This window comes from Puma concolor, chromosome E1, assembly GCF_028749965.1.
Source record: "Puma concolor isolate L17-30 chromosome E1, mPumCon1.1.hap2, whole genome shotgun sequence".
NCBI lineage: Eukaryota > Metazoa > Chordata > Mammalia > Carnivora > Felidae > Puma > Puma concolor.
Window position 1 is genome coordinate 6,062,120 of NC_141680.1, and position 18,033 is coordinate 6,080,152.

An 18,033-nucleotide genomic window follows, 5' to 3' on the forward strand; every position below is an offset into this window, starting at 1 on the left:
CTTGACCGAATTCAGTGGAACGATTTCTGACACAATGCACCCCAACTTCTCCATCCCCAGTCAGAATATCTCCTTCCTTTCCATGGACATAGCAGACACGATCATTCCAAGTGATAAAAAGTCTAAGACTTTTTTCTTTTCCCTGGGTCGTCACGCCCGCCCCAGCGTTGAAGATAATTACCTCTTTTGGATTTAGAAGTCTCTAGTACACGAATGCTGAAGGCCTCTGGAAAGGGAGAGGGTAAAGCTCTGGCAAGGAATTCTCTCCAAAACAGGATTTTATCACCCCTCCTATGAAACGATGCAAAAAAAAAAAAAAAAAAAGAACTAGAAAGGAGGACTTAACACAAATAATGGTGAATACTGTACAGACCTTGACCTCGTTTGGCTCTTTAGATGCTTTTCTGACAAAGTGGTACGTAGTGAATATTTATATGTAAAATTCCATTTTCTCATTGACTTCCATTATTATCTCGAAATGTTTTGCCCGGGAAAAAAAAAAAAAAAAAAAGGCCTTAACACAGAAAATCACATTTTAAAGAGCATTCAGCCTTGTCCAGTGTGTAGCTTAAGTACATTTAATTCTCTTCTGCTAGAGGAATTAATCAAATGGACAATTGATCCATAAAACCTTTGCACATTCATTAAAAGCATAGCCGCATTACAGTACCTCCGACTGATTATGCCTATTTCTTTGGAATTTCCCAGTGCCCGGATGGGACCTGAATTTATAAGTAGCTACGATATATTCGCAGGACTCTGGCATAGCACTGAGCTGAAGAACTAAATGGAAATGCCTTTTCAGCCTGTACAAAAGCAATTCGCATAAGTTGTTTCTCAACCTTTGGATGACCTCCTCTTCCCTCAACTCACCTTCACACACAGACGCCCCTTTCAGCCCCGTGCTGCTGCGTTAAGTACTAATCAGCTGCTTATCAAGTTTGAGTACCTCTTAATATCTCAGGAACTGCTGCGAGTAGGTGAGATTTAATTGACCCAAGAGTCTTGGAAGGGGATTTGCTGGACAAGGACGCAGCACAAGTCCTACACTTCCTAAGTCTTCATCTGCAGTTTTTTGTCGGAAAAACTTAGTACTCTGTAAGCAAAGACGATAAAGTCGCCCAGAGGTAACCATTGTTAATATCTAGTCCGTTTCCTTCTGCGTGTGGATGTTGACAAAATGAAATTGCAATCCTGTGCTGTATATAAAATACCATAGTTTTGTTTTTTTGTTTTTTTTTTTTTTACATAACATTATATCATGGGCATATTCTCACAACATTCTTCTGAAACACTCTAAGAGCCGACTTACCTTCTCCTTCCAAGTCTCCCATAATTTACGTAACAGAGCCATGTTATAAAATGTTTCAGTCACACCTAAGCTTTTACTCTTGAAAATAAATCTGCCATGAACTTGCTTATAAATAACTTTGTGCTGCGTTTCCTAATATTTCCCCAGGAGACAGGCCAAGAGGCAGGGTAATTAGGTGACACATACTTTAAAATTATTCTTGAAACCAATATTGTTCCCACTCTCACCAGCGGTTTATGAGAATGTTTACCTCGCAACATCCTCACCAGCATTAAGTATCATGGTCAAAAATATTATTTTATAAGTCAGAATGGGATCTCATTTGGATTTGGATGTCCTTAATTACTCACAGACTTTAGCATTTTTGTGTGCTCATTGGCTAGTAGATTTTCCTGTCCTGTGAATTATTTATCACTGTTCCTGCCCATTTTATTACTTTTATGCTTAGAAAGTCCCTGCTCATTTCAAGATCAGCTCCATATTCACCTGGATTTTACCGCAGCTTCTTTTGTTTTATTTTCCCCTTTCTCTTTTAAAATTCTTGGGTGAACTTTTGGACTTTTGAGTAGAGGGAGTGTTTTTACACAACATTTTTGGTTACAAGCGCTAGAAGCCAAACCCTAACTAAGGTAAACAGAGGGAGGAATTGTTACCTCATGTGCCTAGGAAATGAGTCTAGCCCCAGGGCCTGGATGGGGAGAGATCGGTGATGGAACTCTCTCTCCTATCACGGCTCTGTTTTCTTCTGAATATTAACTTCTCTCTCGCACGGGTTTTCATTGTATGGCTGCAAGGGCGGTCTCCATGCCCACGACTTCATGAATCTTCCAGGAGGAAGAGACACCCTCCCCCCACTTCTCAGCTCCGTAGATCTGATTCCTTCAAGGGACTCTGGTGAGCCCTGTTTGGGTCCTGTGCCGATCTCTGAGTCCCTCACTGGAGCCACCGAGCTTGATTATTTTGCCCAGCCCGAGTCTTGTGCCCACCCCTGGGAGGGTGGGAGATACTTTGGTTGATGGCTGTGCAGCCAGAGGGCTTACCGTAAGTGTGGACTCCTGAGCAAGGAAAACCCACAGAAACTACTATGGCAGGGAATATTTGATTTCTTTGGTTGCCAAGTAACCAGTGGACATGACATGTTTCAGTGAGCCATGGGCCCTTTCCCTCACTGGTCTGTGATGTTTCCTCCACCGCATTCAAGATTCTGAGTTCTCAGACTACCTCAAAGCGTCTATCCTGTTTCATCATTCTGTCCATCAACACGCCATATTATTTAAGGATTGTAGCTTTGTCGTGAGCTCTCCTATTTGTGTAGTAAAGGTCCACATCATCTTTTATATATATATATTATATATATAAGTATGTAATATATTATATATATATATATATATATTATATATTTATCTCTTCTCTTCTCAAACAAACTTGAATCATTTTGTCAGGTTCCAAAATATAAATGGTTAGGGTTTTTGACGGGTGAGTCTTAATACCTTCAAGTTAATTTGGAAAGAATAGCCATCTTTATGATATGTGATACTTTTCTATATATGCATATCTTGAATTATGTTTATATATCTTTCAGTTTCAGTTACATATATTTCAGTTCAGAAAAGTGTCTAAGTATCATCATAAAGGTTTTGAATATTTTTTATTATCACTAGGTGCTTTTAAGAATTTTGTTGTTAGGGGCGCCTGGGTGGCTCAGTTGGTTAAGTTGTCCGACTTCAGCTCAGGTCACGATCTCACAGTTTGTGAGTTCGAGCCCCGCATTGGGTTCTGTGCTGTCAGCATGGAGCCTGGAGCCTGCTTCGGATTCTGTGTCTCCCTCTCTCTCTGCCCCTCCCCTGCTTGTGCTCTCTTTCTCTCTGTCTCTCAAAAATAAATAAGCATTAAAAAAAATTTTTAAATAAAAATTTTGTTGCTATACAAGGTTTTTCATTATATATACGTTTTAAAACAATTTGATTGAGGTTTCTTTTATGTGTCAAAAATTTGTCCCCATTCCAAATGTACCGCTTAATGGTTTCCAGTAACTTGACCATGTGGTATAACCATCACCATAAATCAGTTATACAACATTTTTAACCTCCTCAATGAGATCCCTCATGCCCATTTATATACCCATTCCCACCCCCACCCCCAGCCCCAGCCAACCACTGAGCTACTTTCTGTGTCTCTAAATTTGGCTTATTCCAGCCACTTCTTGTAAATGGAGCCATACAACTTGTCCCTAGTGTCTGGCTTTTTCATTTTACACAGAGTGGGGGGGTTTGTCCATGATAGAGCACGTGGCAGTCGTCCATTGCTTTTTCTTACTGACTAATATCCCATGTTATAGACAGGACACATTTTGTCTATCCAGTCACCTGTTGATGGACACTTAGGTTATTTCCAGTTTGGGGCTGTCGCAAACAATGTCGCTGTGAACCTTTGCGTGCAAGTCCTTGTGTAGACGTTAAGTTTTCATTTCTCTTGGGCCGATACTCAGGAGGGGAGTTGTGTGGTGGTACGAGATCTTTATGTTGAACTTTCTGGAAAACGGGCAAACTGTTTTCCAAAGTGGCTGAATCATTTTACATCCCACCCCCACCCCCACAGTAGACGGGGGTTCTCATCTCTCCACAGCCTTGATAACTTTATTATTGTCTGTCTTGTGTATTACAGCCGTCCAAGGGGGTGTGAAGTAGGATCTCATCTGAGTTTTAATTGCGATTTCCCTAATAATGCTGTTGAGCGTCTTTTCTTGTGCTCATTAGCCATTTGTCGATCTCCTCAGTGTCATCCCGTTCATGTCCTTTGCCTCCCGTTTGATCCGTTTGTCATCTCGCTGAGTTGTGAGAAGCCTTTGTATATTCTGGTTTTATGGGACATGTGTTTGCAAGTATTGTATCCCCATCTGCCGCTTCCCTTTTTCTTTCCGAACGGTGTCTTTTGAGGCGCAAAAGTGTTTAATTTGTGTGAGGTCCAATCTGTCAAGCTTTTCTTTTTGGACCATGCTTTAGGTGTCGTAGCTAAGAAATCTTTGCTTAATTCCACTGTGTCTCTGCCTTTTCACTTGCGTATAGAACGAAACTCACCTTTATGAAGTTATCTCTTATGCTGCCCATCGACTGCCCTATATTAGAAAAATTCTGAGAACTTTAGTCTTGATTCTCTTGACTTTTCTAAGTCACTACTAGAATTTCCAAACGTATCTGAGACATAAATATGAAGCATAATTAGACCTACTCAGGCTTCGTTACTAAGCACGCTGTTATTCTTGTTGCAGAGATCATGTGTCAGTCATTGCTCTGTGTTCTGTCATATTTTGAGAAAGACATTTACCAAGTCGTAGGGGCAAAGAGAAAGATGAGCACTGGGTGAGGGACGATCTCATAACCAAATGGCATAAGCAACAGATCTTAGAATCGGGGCCATGTATGCTGAAGACAACATTCGTATTTAAACATTAAAATGTTATGGGGTACCTGGGTGGCTCAGCCAGTTAAGCGTCCGACTTCAGCTCAGGTCACGATCTCACAGTTTGTGAGTTCGAGCCCCGTGTCGGGCTGTGTGCTGACGGCTCGGAGCCTGGAGCCTGCTCCAGATGCTGTGTCTCCCTTGCAAGTGCTTGGAAGGTTAACTTACATTTATCCTTCCTAAATTTTACCCTGTGGGATCTACCCCTATCATTTTCGACTGTTAGGATTATTTTGAATTCAGTCTATGTTGCATGTAATCGATTATTTCTTAATCCAAGTTACTGATAAAAATATTGACTATCATGGACCCGAGTCCTGCTGGTCACGCTAGAGGGACCCCCTGCCGGGGAGATATTGTTGCAATCCGCGTTCATTCTTATGAATAATCATCATCCATGTTATGATTGTTGAACCGTGTAGAATTCTAAGGATGATCCCCATGATCTTTTCCCCTGTACGATCTCCTCCCCTTTGAGTATGGGTGAAAACTATACATATGATCATGTCATTCCCATGATAATGCTTTGCTTTACAGCAAGAGGGAAATAATTCAAGTGGACCCAATGTCATCGTGTGAGACCTGGAAAGTAGAGTTCTCTCCTGGTCGAAGACAGAAGGGGGAATCAGAGAGATCTGAACATGAGACAAACTTGACACACTGTTGTTGATTTTGAAGGTAGAGGGAGCCATATGCAAAGATGATAGAAAGGCCCAGAGGAGCTGAGCTATCCCCTGGCCAACAGTAACCAATGAGGACCTCAGTCTTCCAACTGGTAGGAACTTAATTCAACCAAGAACTCGAGTGAACTAGGAAGCAGATTCTTCCCCAGAGTGTCCAGATAAGAGTGCAGCCAACAGTTACCTTGATTGTGGTCTTTGAGACCCTCCAGAGAGGATCCACCTGGACTTCTGACCTAAAAGAGTAAGAGAATGAGTGAGTGTTGTTTTAAGCCACTTCGGTTATGGTAATTTCTTACATAGCAGGAGAAAAACGAATACAAAACAACTATAAAGATTTCACCAACTCTGAGATGACTCAGACCACATTTCCAGGATAGCTTCAGGCTACTTATAGCTGCAATCGAGATGCAGGGTCTCTGACAGTTTCTTTAATCTGCCAATTGAATAACTGTATTGAAACAGAAAAGCTATATTTCATATATTTTTCACCTTAAAAAAATAATACCTTAAACATGGATTGGCCTTCTTTTCAAGGCACCTTTCTATCTCTTGTCTCCTCTTATCCTCACGGAAGCCTCCTGAGGGGCGAGAAGACCAAAGCATACGGGAGTCATTTGCGCAAAGAGAACAAGACTGACTTCAGCTTGATATTTGGAAGGCCTTTCAAGCAATTGCAACTGGCACACTGTGGAAGGAGCTGCCTTCTGAAATCATAAACCCTGCCTCGCTGGAGGAAAAGGCTTATGTAGCCCTCCTGGAAGGATTTAATTAATGGGAAAGAGCCTGGCTTGGTTAAAAGGCCAAACCTCTGAGGTCCGTCCCGGAACAAAAGGGTCTGTCTTCCCAGGAACAACCAGACTAAATCGATCCGTATCCGTGTTGGGGCCAGCTGGCCAGGCAAGAGCGCCTCTTGGAGGAGTCCTTGCCATTCTCACAATTGCCATTGGCTCGACACAGCGAGCTTACTGAATTCCTTGGTGCAAAGCCCAAGACTGCTGGATGGATTCCAGTGACCGCTTCTGTTAAGGCACCAAGGTTTCCTTCCCTGGCTGAGTTGCGCCAACACTTTGTACTAGAGGCAACGTAGGAACCCTATCTGACTCCAGAGCCCTCGCCTGAGACCTCGATAGCCTGATCCGCCCACCTCAGTGGAAAGCAGCTGCAGACTGAAGCGGCTGGCTTCATGTTGACAGAGATGGACAGGCTGACGAGACCCCAGATTGAACTTTAGAGCAGGAGCGGGTATCCCTAAAGCCTAGGACAGCCAGATGGCCCATGACCCAAGCAAAATGGCGACCCTCATGTGGAAGAGGGAGGCACTGTTTTCCGTTTGGTTTACTCATGGCCCAAGCCTAAGCCCCACTGCCCCTGCCTTTGTTATTATTAGCCTTAGCCCAGCTTCCCTTCCCGAAGCTCAGTCTTCCCATCTGTAAAATAGGGATTGGATTAGTTGATCTCAGAAACGCCTTCGAGCTCTAGAGTTCTGTTACTATGGGGAGAAAAATATTTTTTTTGAGGGGGGGAGGGCCCTCCCCCTACCCCCAAGTACTTCTTCTGGAGATCATCAGAAGCTCAGCAGTAGATACTCTGGAAGAGATTGACACCCGGCTCCAAGGGTTTCTTTCCAGAGATTCTTGAGTTTCCTGTGCGAATTCTATTTCTGCAAACCCTTGTGTTTCTGGACTCCTGGACTCTTCGAGAGCCCTGCAGCTCTATGGAGAAGAGGCCTGGGTCCCCCTCTGGCCGGCAGAGGAGGCTGCCGTGGACAGATCAGGGGTGGGAGAGAGTGGGGAGGTGAGCTGGCCAGAGGCCGGGGAGTCTGCCAGTCCGGGCAGCTGCCTTTCCTCCTGGGAGGTTCAGGGCTGCAACAGCCCCTGGAAAGTTCTAGAAGAAGCCGAGGCTCGGGTGGGTAGAAGGCACCGGGGCCAATCTGGAGTCAGAACTCAGCCCCTGAGAGCAGGTATGGCCTCTGTTAGGACTCAGCTAGGAGTGTCTGAGAGAGGAGAGCAGCACCCTGGGGGAGCCCAGCTCACCAGCCCTGAAATGCAGCCCATCAGTTGAGCCAACACCTGCCCTCACACGGGAAAACTGCTGGTGGAATAGCAGGTCCCCACACCTGTCCTGTCCACCTGGGGATCTGCCTTCCTGAGTGTCACGTGCAAAGGCTGAAATATATCTGGGAATTTTGCACTCAATTAAAGGAGAATTCAGGGGGCAGCTGGGTGGCTCAGACGGTTAAGGATCCGATTTTGGCTCAGGTCACGATCCCACAGTTCCGTGAGTTCGAGCCCCGCGTCGGGCTCTGCACTGACAGCGCGGAGCCTGCTTGGGATTCCCTCTCTCTCCCTCTCTCTCTCTGCACGCCCCCATCACACTTTCTCTGTCTCTCTCAAAATACATAAACTTAGAGAATTCAGGAACTCACTCCGTCTTTCCAAAGCCATTTTGGTGTCGGTGGAGACGCAGTCGCCATCTGGCCTGAAGAGTGTTCACCTGGAACCACCGGTGAACTCTAGACATCAGATTCCAAAACAGAATTCATCTTGGAGGCCCCCTTGGGTGGCCCCTTCTGGTCCAACCTGCAGGTGGAGAGCCTATGTTATTAATTTTCTAGGTATCAAGAAGTGAGGCCAGTGGCACATTTTTTAATGGCTTTATTGAGGTATAATTTACATGCGTTACAGTTCACCCATTACAAGGGTACAATTCAGTGACGGTTAGTACTTTGTAGAGTTGTGCAACCATTACCATCATCCAGTTTCAGACTTTGCCATCACCGTGTTTGTGATAATACCCTCTAGTTCGATCCACGTTGTTGCAAATGGCAAGATTTCATTCTTTTTTTTCACCACCACGTCATATTCCATTGTGTATGTGTGTATATATATGTATATATATACCACATCTTCTTTATTCATAAGTTGGGGAACACTTGGGTTCTTTCCATAATTTGGCTATTGTTGATGGCGCTGCTATAAACATTGGGTTACACGTGTCCCTCAAATCAGCATTTTTGTATCCTTTGAATAAATACGTAGTAGTGCGATTCCTGGGTCGTAGGGTAGTTCTGTTTTTAATTTTTTGAGGAACCTCCATACCGTTTTCCAGAGTGGCTATACCAGTTTGCATTCCCACCAATAGTGAAAGAGGGTTCCCCTTTCTCCGCACCCTTGCCAACATCTGTTGTTGCCTGAGTTGTTAACGTGAGCCGTTCTGACAGGTGTGAGGGGTGTCTCATTGTGGTTTTGATTTGTACTCCCCTGATGATGAGTGACGTTGAGCATTTTCTCATGTGTCTGTTGGCCATCTGGATATTTTCTTTGGAAAACTGTCTGTTCGTGTCTTCTTCCCATTTCTTCACTGGATTGTTTGTCTTTTGGGTGCTGAGTTTGGTAAGTTCTTGATAGATCTTGGATACCAACCCTTTATCCAATATGTCATTTGCCCGTATTTTCTCCCATTCCGTTGGTTGCCTTTCGTTTTGATGATTGTTTCCTTCGCCGTGCAGAAGCTTTTTATCTTGATCAGGTCCCAATAGTTCATTTTTGCCTTTATTTCCCTTGCCTCTGGAGACATGTCAAATAAGTTGCTGTAATGCACGTCTGTTTTAAAAAGTACCAGAAGCAAGCCTAATGCTTGTTTTTATTTTATTATCATTAGGAAAGATAGTCAAAGGAGGATTAAACAGATGGAATGACTGATGGCTTCATTCATGAATTTGCTTCATAAATAATTATTTAGGGTCTCTACGTGGCCAGAGCTGTTTCTGGAGATGAAACCACGAGTAGGACATGGCCCCACCTTCACGTGTCTTATGAAGATTGTATGAACGACATGTGTGGTATATGTTGGACGCTGACGTGCAGGACAGTGGGGGAGGACCTCAGCTGAGGGACATGTACTCACTCCCCCCAGTGCTGAGGGGTCTGGGGATACTTAGCCGGGGAGCTAATGTCAAATATGAGCCCCAAGGGATGAGTGGCCACCACTAGGCTACTAACGACCATGTTGAGGAAGGACACGACTCAGGTAGACTGACAGGGTGGGGGGCTGGGTGGGGGAAGGAGAGAGAGACGAGCACAGTCCTCGTGTGTCTGAGTGTCCTCATCCATTTGAGCTGCTATAACAAAATACAATACACCAGGGGGCTTATAAACAACAGAAATTCATCCCTCACAGTTCCGGAAGCTGGCAGGTCCCAGGTCAAGGCACCAGCATGGTCACGTTCTTGTCTGGGGCCCTTTTCTGGCTCCTAGCAGGTATCTCGTCACTGTGGGCTCACCTGGTGGCGGAAGGGATGAGGGATCCCTCTGAAGCCTCTTTTATAAGGCTGCTAATCTCATTCCTGAGGTTCCTCCTTCACGAGCTAATCGCCTTCTGAAGGCCCCACCTCCCAATTCCGTAGTCTTGGGGGGTTAGGATTTTACTGTAGGAGCTGGGGAGGTGGGGCACACAAACCTTCAAGACAGAGCACGAGCAAGTGAGAACAGCTGTAGGTGAAGGCACCTTAGAGTGTTGGGGCTGAAGGAGACACGAGAAATGGGCAGTGAGCTAGAAAACGGAGCAGGGGCAAGCTCAGGGAGGGAGAATCACGATCAGAGGATTCTTCAGAGAGTGCTCCCCACAGTGCTGTGGGGAGCAGATGGCAGTGGGGGCTCTGGCTTTCCTTTTATGGAAGCTGTTGGCCGCCATGTTCCAGAGCCTCAGCTCTAGCTCCCTAGGACCCAGCAGGGTCCAAGCCGTGGGCCGGGCCACCTGGGGCCCTGAGAATGACCGACACGCTCCCATGTTTTGACAGATGCTACATCACCCTCACTCAGTCTCTGCACCTGACCATGAGCGGAGCTCCGGCAGGACCCGCGGGCACAGGCAAGACGGAGACCACCAAGGACCTGGGCCGAGCACTGGGCGTCATGGTGTACGTGTTCAACTGCTCCGAGCAGATGGACTACAAGGTAAGGCCCATCTGGGCGGGGGTGCCTGGGGACCGGGGGGGCGGGCCACACCGGGGACCAGGCTCATCCATGCCACCCTGGCCCGGCTCAGAGGCCCGGCCCTGGAGGGCTCTGCTGGCTGCATCCTGGGAGACCTGAGGATCTCTGACCCCTGGAGCTTGTTGACCTCTCCATAAGCCGATCGGCTTCCACCGATGAACTTTGCAGCCGTAGGTGGGTTATTTCATGTGAGGCTCTTCATTTTGTGACCCGTACAATGAAGAAGCTGAACATATATCTGAAGACTTAAGTTCACTGTTTGACCTAGAACCACAGAAAAGCTCACGAGGGGCTACCGTAAAATCTTCACATAAAAGTCATACTTGTGCTTTTCTGGAAAAGTGGGCATTTCCTCAGAATTTCTACAAGGGCAGGTGTGACTTCTTTTTTTTTTCATTTTATTTTATTTTTATGTTTTTATTTGATTTTTGAAAGAGAGAGAGAGAGAGAGAGAGAGAGAGTGAGTGCAAGCAGGGGAGGGGCAGAGAGAGAGGAAGACACAGAATCCGAAGCAGGTTCCAGGCTCTGAGCCATCAGCACAGAGCCCGATGCGGGACTCAAACCCACGGACCGTGAGATCATGACCTGAGCCAAAGTCGTACACTTAACTGACTGAGCCCCCCGGGTGCCCTGGGCAGGTGTGACTTCTGAAGTCAGACTCGATTAACCTCCATTCCTAATCAATGATTCGATGCTCACAACGGACAAATGCAAGGGTAATGGTCTTCACTCAGGCGCTCAGCATCGTCTTCTCAAATATATTCCAAGTCCTGTGTCATAGAGAAAAGCAAGAGAAAACGACAGGCTTATAGGTCACTTCTTAGGTAGAAATATTCTGCTTACAACCAGATTTCCTATAGATGCTCTTTATAAAAAAAAAATGGAATAAGATTCTCACTTTTTCATTATTTTTATTTTGTTTTCCTGTATTATTTTTGTAAACTGTCTTACGTCCCTTTTGCAACAGGGTGGCACGTAAATAAATTTACAGCGGGGGAAAAAATAAAACAATTGCATTAAGTAGATTAAATATTTATGCGTAGAAATCACGGTATGATGGGTACAAAGTAAATTTAATTTAAAAATAATTTTAGAGACTTCAAGGGAACATATAGAACTCCAAACGAGATTCATCAGCTGTAACTTTAATAATTTCTCTCGTACATAAAATTTTGCTGTGCAAAGAGTTGCAGCAGCCAAAAAGCACCATGTTTTTTCCCCCGGGAAGCAAACAAAATGAGGATTCAGACCTCAAAACAGCTGTCTTCCCCATATTTCACTGGGTCTAAATTTTAGCATGATTGCTCTTACTGCTGGACACATTACAGTGATAGTTCTCTTTAAGCCAGGCTGAAAGAAGAAAGGTTTTCTATTTCTTTTTTTAAATTGTTTTTTTCTAACGTTTATTTTTGAGAGAGAGACAGAGTGTGAGTGGGAGAGGGGCAGAGAGAGAGGGAGACACAGAATCCGAAGCGGGGCTCCAGGCTCCGAGCTGTCAGCACAGAGCTCGACGCGGGGCTCGAACCCACGAACCGTGAGATTGTGACCTGAGCCGAAGTCAGACGCTTAAGCCAACTGAGCCACCAGGCGCCCCCCAAAGTTTTTTTTTTTTCTATTTAAACAAACAAACTCAACCTTTAAGAATTATTTTAAGTTTCTAGATTGTTCTCTAGTTGAGCAAAGGCAGCATTGCCACCCAAGAGGATATTTCATTTAGATGTGGAAGACCTGGTGAATTTTGATTGAAGAAAATCAAAATATCTTCAAAGTTATGCCTGACATGTCAAGCAGGAATAGAGGAGTTCGCCCCATGGGCCAGGGGTCACCGAGGCCATCTTACCCAATTCTTCCAACACTTACTACTGAACTCTGACCCCAGCAATTCCTCTGAGAGTACAGGATGAGAGGAGGGGTCTGTCCATCGTTTGTCCGGACTGTGCAAAGCTCTGGTCAAGTCTAGCCTAGATCGGAGGAAGCACTGATCGGAAGAAGAGCAATGGGTATGGCTGTAGTGAAACACACTAGAAGGATAGCGGTCCCTTCCTAGGCACCAAATGTCCTTTGTAACCAACGGCCTCACTGCACTGTTTGCACACCTCCTCTTCCCTTTGTTGTCCAGTCCTTGAGAATTATTTTCATCACAAAGCACTCTCCAGCAATCAATTTATTGAGTATCGCCATTGCTCAGCAAGCATTGTGCATCATGAGAAGATGGATGGATGGATGGATGGATGGATGGATGGATGGATGGATGGATGGATGGATACATAGATGATATAAATAGACATAGGTGAGAGATGAGAAAGAGAGAGAGATGAGAGCATGATGGATAGGTGATAGATAAATGATGGATAGATACAGAGACAGACAAAGTATAACCCAGTCTACCTGGAAAGACAAGAAAGATACGTGAAATAATTAGGGGAGATACCAAAGAGCACGTAGAATGTGTGTTTTAAGAACTCTAATCCCTGGACGACTTCAGAGATAGGGAAGAGTACAGGGCACGCTGGTCGGGAACATCCTGGAGGATGTGAGACCGAAGGCTGTTTAAGGTTTGGGTGTTGCCAAACAGGGCATGTGCCATTTTAACACCGCCTAGCCTATGAAAACATCAAGGGTAAAGACATGACCAAGTTCTCTGTGCATCCCATTCTTCCCCTACTCCTTGCTCTGACCTCTCCCTTGACCTGTCCTCACAGGGCATGGCTCGGATGATGGAGAAGGTGGAACGGGGGTCAGGAAGAGCCTTGTGGCCCTTCCCCAGATGTCATTCCAAAGGGTCATTCATGAAACTCGCAACAACTCCGTATCTCCAGAGAAAAGCTAGCAATAAATACGGAGTAGCAGCTGAGTGCCTGAGAGGGAACAGAAAATAGGAGAGAGGGGTTCAACAAGAAGCCGGGGGGTGGGGGGGGGACATAAAGCCAAGGAGGAGAACATGACCCTGAAGTGGTGGCCATCAGGAAGACCCTGCAGGCTTCAGAAATCAAGGCGGGGCATGATGAAAACGGATGGCATCTGAGGATGACTCCTGGGTAGCAGGACAAGTGGAGGCAGGACAGGACTGGAAGGAGGAAAATTTTTTGCTGAGAAACTTGCAGTTGTTCAAACCAGGGATGGTCAGCAGCCAGACATCAGGGTAGCATAAGTGGAAAAGAAAAAAGGAGAGACTTCAAAGAATGGAATGATACCTGGTGAACATGGGGAGGGGTGGGTGGTGAAACAGGATGGGGTTGGGGTAAAGAGGAGAGGTGGGCTGTAGTCGGGGACCCCCACAATTCCCCTTGCCTTCTCAATGCCACACAGAGGCATTGGGTCATAGGGCAGACGCAACAACAGTGTGGAGACTAGTGGAAAAGGCAAAGTTACTGCTCCCCTCTCTTTAGTTCTGGTTGAAAAACCCATAAGCCTGGCTACATTTTCTGGAAAACATCGCGGCATTAATGCTAAGACGTTCTTTATTTTCTGGCCACGGTACTTTCCCCCTTGATCTCAATTCAAAGATGCTATTGCTGAAGCAGCAAATGTAGTTTTAAAAAAATTTTTTTAATGTTTCTCTATTTTTGAGAGAGAGAGAGAGAGCACAAGCAGGGGAGGAGCAGAGAGAGAGGGAGACACAGAATCCGAAGCAGGCTCCAGGCTCTGGGCCATCAGCACAGAGCCCGACGCAGGGCTCAAACCCATGAACCATGAGATCATGACCTGAGCTGAAGTCGGAAGCTTAACCGACTAAGCCACCCAGGTGCCCCCTCTTCCCTCCTTTTCGAAGGCTGCCTCACATCCAGCCTAGCTTGTGTGATATTAGGCCGGTTCTCCTAAAACATTGATTTAACCATGCTTTGCTCCAAAATTCCACGGCCCCTTAGAATAATTCAAGGCTTTCCCTAACCATGGCCTCCTTTTGTGATTCAACTTTCTTTTTTTTTTTTTTTTAAGTCTATTTGAGAGAGAGTGCGTGGGAGGGGCAGAGAGAAAGGGAGAGAGCGAGAACCCTAAGCAGGCTCCACACTGCTAAGTGCAGAGCCCGATGCAGGCCTCGAACTCGCAAACCGTGAGATCGTGACCAAAGCGGAAACCAAGAGTCAGACGGGACACCCACCTGACAGAGCTACCCAGGCGCCCTTGTAATTCAATTTCCCAGCCAAGATGGCACCTTTATTTTTCTCTAGACGTATCATGATTTTGGTCATCCTTTGACCATAATAATTACTTCTAGAAAGCCCTTGGTCCTTCCTTACTTTACCCTCTTCCATTCTGCCTACATGGATGCTAATAAGAGCATTCCCAGGGTATGAAGATCCCATATAGGCTCTGTGAGATACCAACACTTCAGGTCTCCTGACTTCCCTTCTTCTCTTTTGTCCACCACACACGTTTCCCAGCGTGCATCCCGAGAAAACCAGGGTTTCCCATGAGGAAAACAAAAAATCCTGCTCATAAAACAGACACTGACCGAATTTCGTTGCGCAGGACTTCTCAGTGCTCCCCTTAAAATCCTAACACCTGTTGTAAATTGGCAACAGAGGGTTACAGAATGTGGCGTTTCCTAAACTTGATCGACCCAAACGCCTTGGCTTCAGGGAGCGTCTCCCAGATGCGGCATTCCATGAAATAAACTTGGGCGAAAGAGGTCGTGATGCCGTCTGAAATTTACCTCTTTCGGCCAAACGGATCTCTGGAGAGTGCGCTGACCCGCTCCTCTGAACAACGAAACGTCTGTGTCTTCTACTGTCCATCGGAACCACTGCTCACATGGCAATTTACCCGCTTTGGCTGTATGATTTCTGTCCACAACCTAACTGGAAGTCCTTAGAGGGACTGAGCCCTTCAGTGACTAGTGTGCAAGCTGCGCTCAGAGCTGACGGTCAGCGAGTGCTCGCTATGGGGGAAACGAGTGGGACTTGGCCACTATTTGCATTTTCCCAGGGCTTCGGTGATGTCTCCTTGACAGTGGCCTTGAGAGTGTCTCCCTGTAACCCTCCCCTTTGTGTTGCTTCCTGGTTTACTGGTTCACACTGAACGCCCAGGAGGTTTTTATTTTCAGGACAGATGATAGGCCATCTTCCCTTTGAAATTCTTTTCTTGCTCTCATTTGAAAAGATTTACCTGCCACTCAATTTTCTATAGATCTTATCACGTCCCCCGTCTGTCCCCAGCTTCCTATCACGCTGGGAAGCCTGGGTGTTTGGGCACGGATCTCAAGATACAGATAGAAACTTTTTTTTATCAGTGTGTGCCAAAGGCGGAGTGGAAGGCTTTTTTTGTCTATATGGTGTAAAAAAAAAAAAAAAAATAATAATAATATTTTATTCATTTCCTGGGATTTTGAAAGCTCCAGAATCAACAGTAACGCAAGCCTGATGACATTTTGAAGGGATTTGGGTCCAAGTGTCTTGAAGAGGTTCTATTTGATCCCGTGACTTACGTTGGCACCCATAGCCGTCAAAAATGTAATTGCCCTTGAAACTTTAATAAGAGTTTCAAACCAGCGGTCTTAGGGGACTGGAAGTATCTATAACAAAAAGGATGGAAACTGACTTAGATGTGTAATGATGAACCCAGCGCTGATAGTGATTTAATCTTTGTACATTTCATTGCAGTCTTGTGGCAACATCTACAAAGGCCTCGCTCAGACCGGTGCCTGGGGCTGTTTTGATGAGTTTAATCGAATCTCTGTGGAGGTCTTATCAGTGGTGGCGGTGCAGGTATGGGGGTCGGAAGTAGGTGGGAGGCCATGGGCTTGTTGCCAGCACTGTGAAAGTCGACATCTTCTTGCTTTCAACCCTGCTTGTCCACTTCCGTGTCTCCTTCCCCCCTTGCATTTCACGTCCCTTCCTTCCTCTGCCCTCTAAGACAGACGCTGGTGCAGGATATGGGCGTCCTGTGGGTCCCTACCAAGGTGAGTCCATTTATTGGCCATGGGACTCCATTTCCTTCTCTGTAACATGTCCCCTCTGCTTCACGGGGGGTGAGGAGAGGAGCAAACAAGATGACGGAGCCCAGCTCTTTGGAAAGGCCATGGACTTTGGGAATGTCTTCCATTTTGTCACTGAGTCTGGGCAAGCTGCTCCAGCCCCCTTGGTCCAATTCACCTCATTGTATCTAAAGCAAGGATCACAGGATGAATGTTGTTGACGGAAGGAAGTCACGTTTGGGGCAGATTTATGTAAGCTGCCACTTGTCTTTCAAATTATCCAGAAAACACTCATTCAACACCTATAGCATAGTAAGTGCTACGCTCAAAACTAGGGTGAAGGGTCCCTGGTTGAGTAGGACGTGATCCCTAACTTTAAAACGACTTTAGTTCTTGAGGGGGACATGAGCATTCTTCAGTGTTCTAGAAGTGATTTAACTTCTGACTCACAATATGGGGCAAGACTGCTAGACGCTTCCTCTCTCCCTGCCTCCCTCCATTCCTTCCTTTCTATCTCCCTTCCTTCCCTTCCCTTCTTCCATGTTTGTTTATTTATTTTGAGAGAGGGAAATAGAGAGTGAGCAGGGATAGGGCAGAGAGCGAGGGACAGAGAGAGTGAATCCCAAGCAGGCCTTGCACTGTCAGTGCAGAGCCTGATGCAGGGCTCGAACTCCTGAACCATGAGATCATGACCTGAGCCGAAACCAAGAGTTAGACGCTCAACTAACTGAGCCACCCAGGCACGCCCAGACACATTATTTTTAAGCCAGGCCTTAAAAAAGGTGGAGATGATGTGGATGAGGGTAAGGGTCTTCTAGACAGAGGAAGTGAGCAGACAGAGGGGGAGAGGGAGGGGGGAAATGAGCAAACTGCTGTTGAAAGTCTGTCCTGTACCAGGTACTTTTCACATATCCTCACATCTGTACAAGGTGTACAAGGATACACACACACACACACAGACACACACACACACAGACACACACACACACGGGGTAGGGAGAGAAACCAAAGATCAGCACAGAAAAGTAACTGGTCCCAGGGCACACTCTTGGCAGGTGGCGAGGTTAGGACTTGAACCCAGCACCCCCACCCACACTGCCCAGGTGCAGGTCTAGACACAGGTATCTGTCAGATACAAGGGATAAAATGCTAGAGAAGAAAACGAGGCTTGAGAGGCAGGTTCGAACCAAACAGCAGACAGGCTTAATTAAATGCCATGATGTGTACTGTCTTCAGCAGGCAACGGGGAGCCCCTGGAGGTTTCTGAAAAAGAAGTTGCCCTCTGCCTGGCAGTGGTTTTAAGGAGGGGCTGAACAGGAGGAAGATCAGTGGCTGTGAAGTCAGTGGTCTCTCCTGGGGGTCCCGATTGGAGCTGGGGCCTCAGTGGGAGCCCCCCGGCCTTCCCCATGGCCTCCCGGTCACCCCAGCAAAGCAGAGCCTTTGCTGACACCTGCTCTGGGCTCCTTCCTGTAAGCCGGGTGCCCCTGTTTCCTGCTGGGGATGCTGTGGTTTCATAGCCCACCCCCTCCCCCCACCTCTATTGCCTCCGCTAGGCAAGGCCAGCGTAAGGGTGCTGCGCGGTGGAGAATGTTGGGTGGTGATGGCACTAGGGGCTGGCATGACGGGTGCTCCCAGCTTGTGCCTGGAGTCCATACGGTCCAACCATTT

The 18,033-nt window shown here is 46.4% G+C and overlaps 1 protein-coding gene across 1 annotated transcript in view; it reads left to right on the forward strand.

Annotated features, from left to right (window-relative positions):
* The window catches only part of DNAH9 (dynein axonemal heavy chain 9), a 342,468-nt gene that overhangs the window by 102,970 nt on the left and 221,465 nt on the right, over nucleotides 1–18,033 (forward strand). The window contains exons 27-28 of the mRNA XM_086686045.1: nucleotides 10,253–10,409; nucleotides 16,052–16,156. Of these exons, the coding sequence (XP_086542171.1) occupies nucleotides 10,253–10,409; nucleotides 16,052–16,156 (262 nt within the window). The remainder of the gene's footprint in view (nucleotides 1–10,252; nucleotides 10,410–16,051; nucleotides 16,157–18,033) is intronic.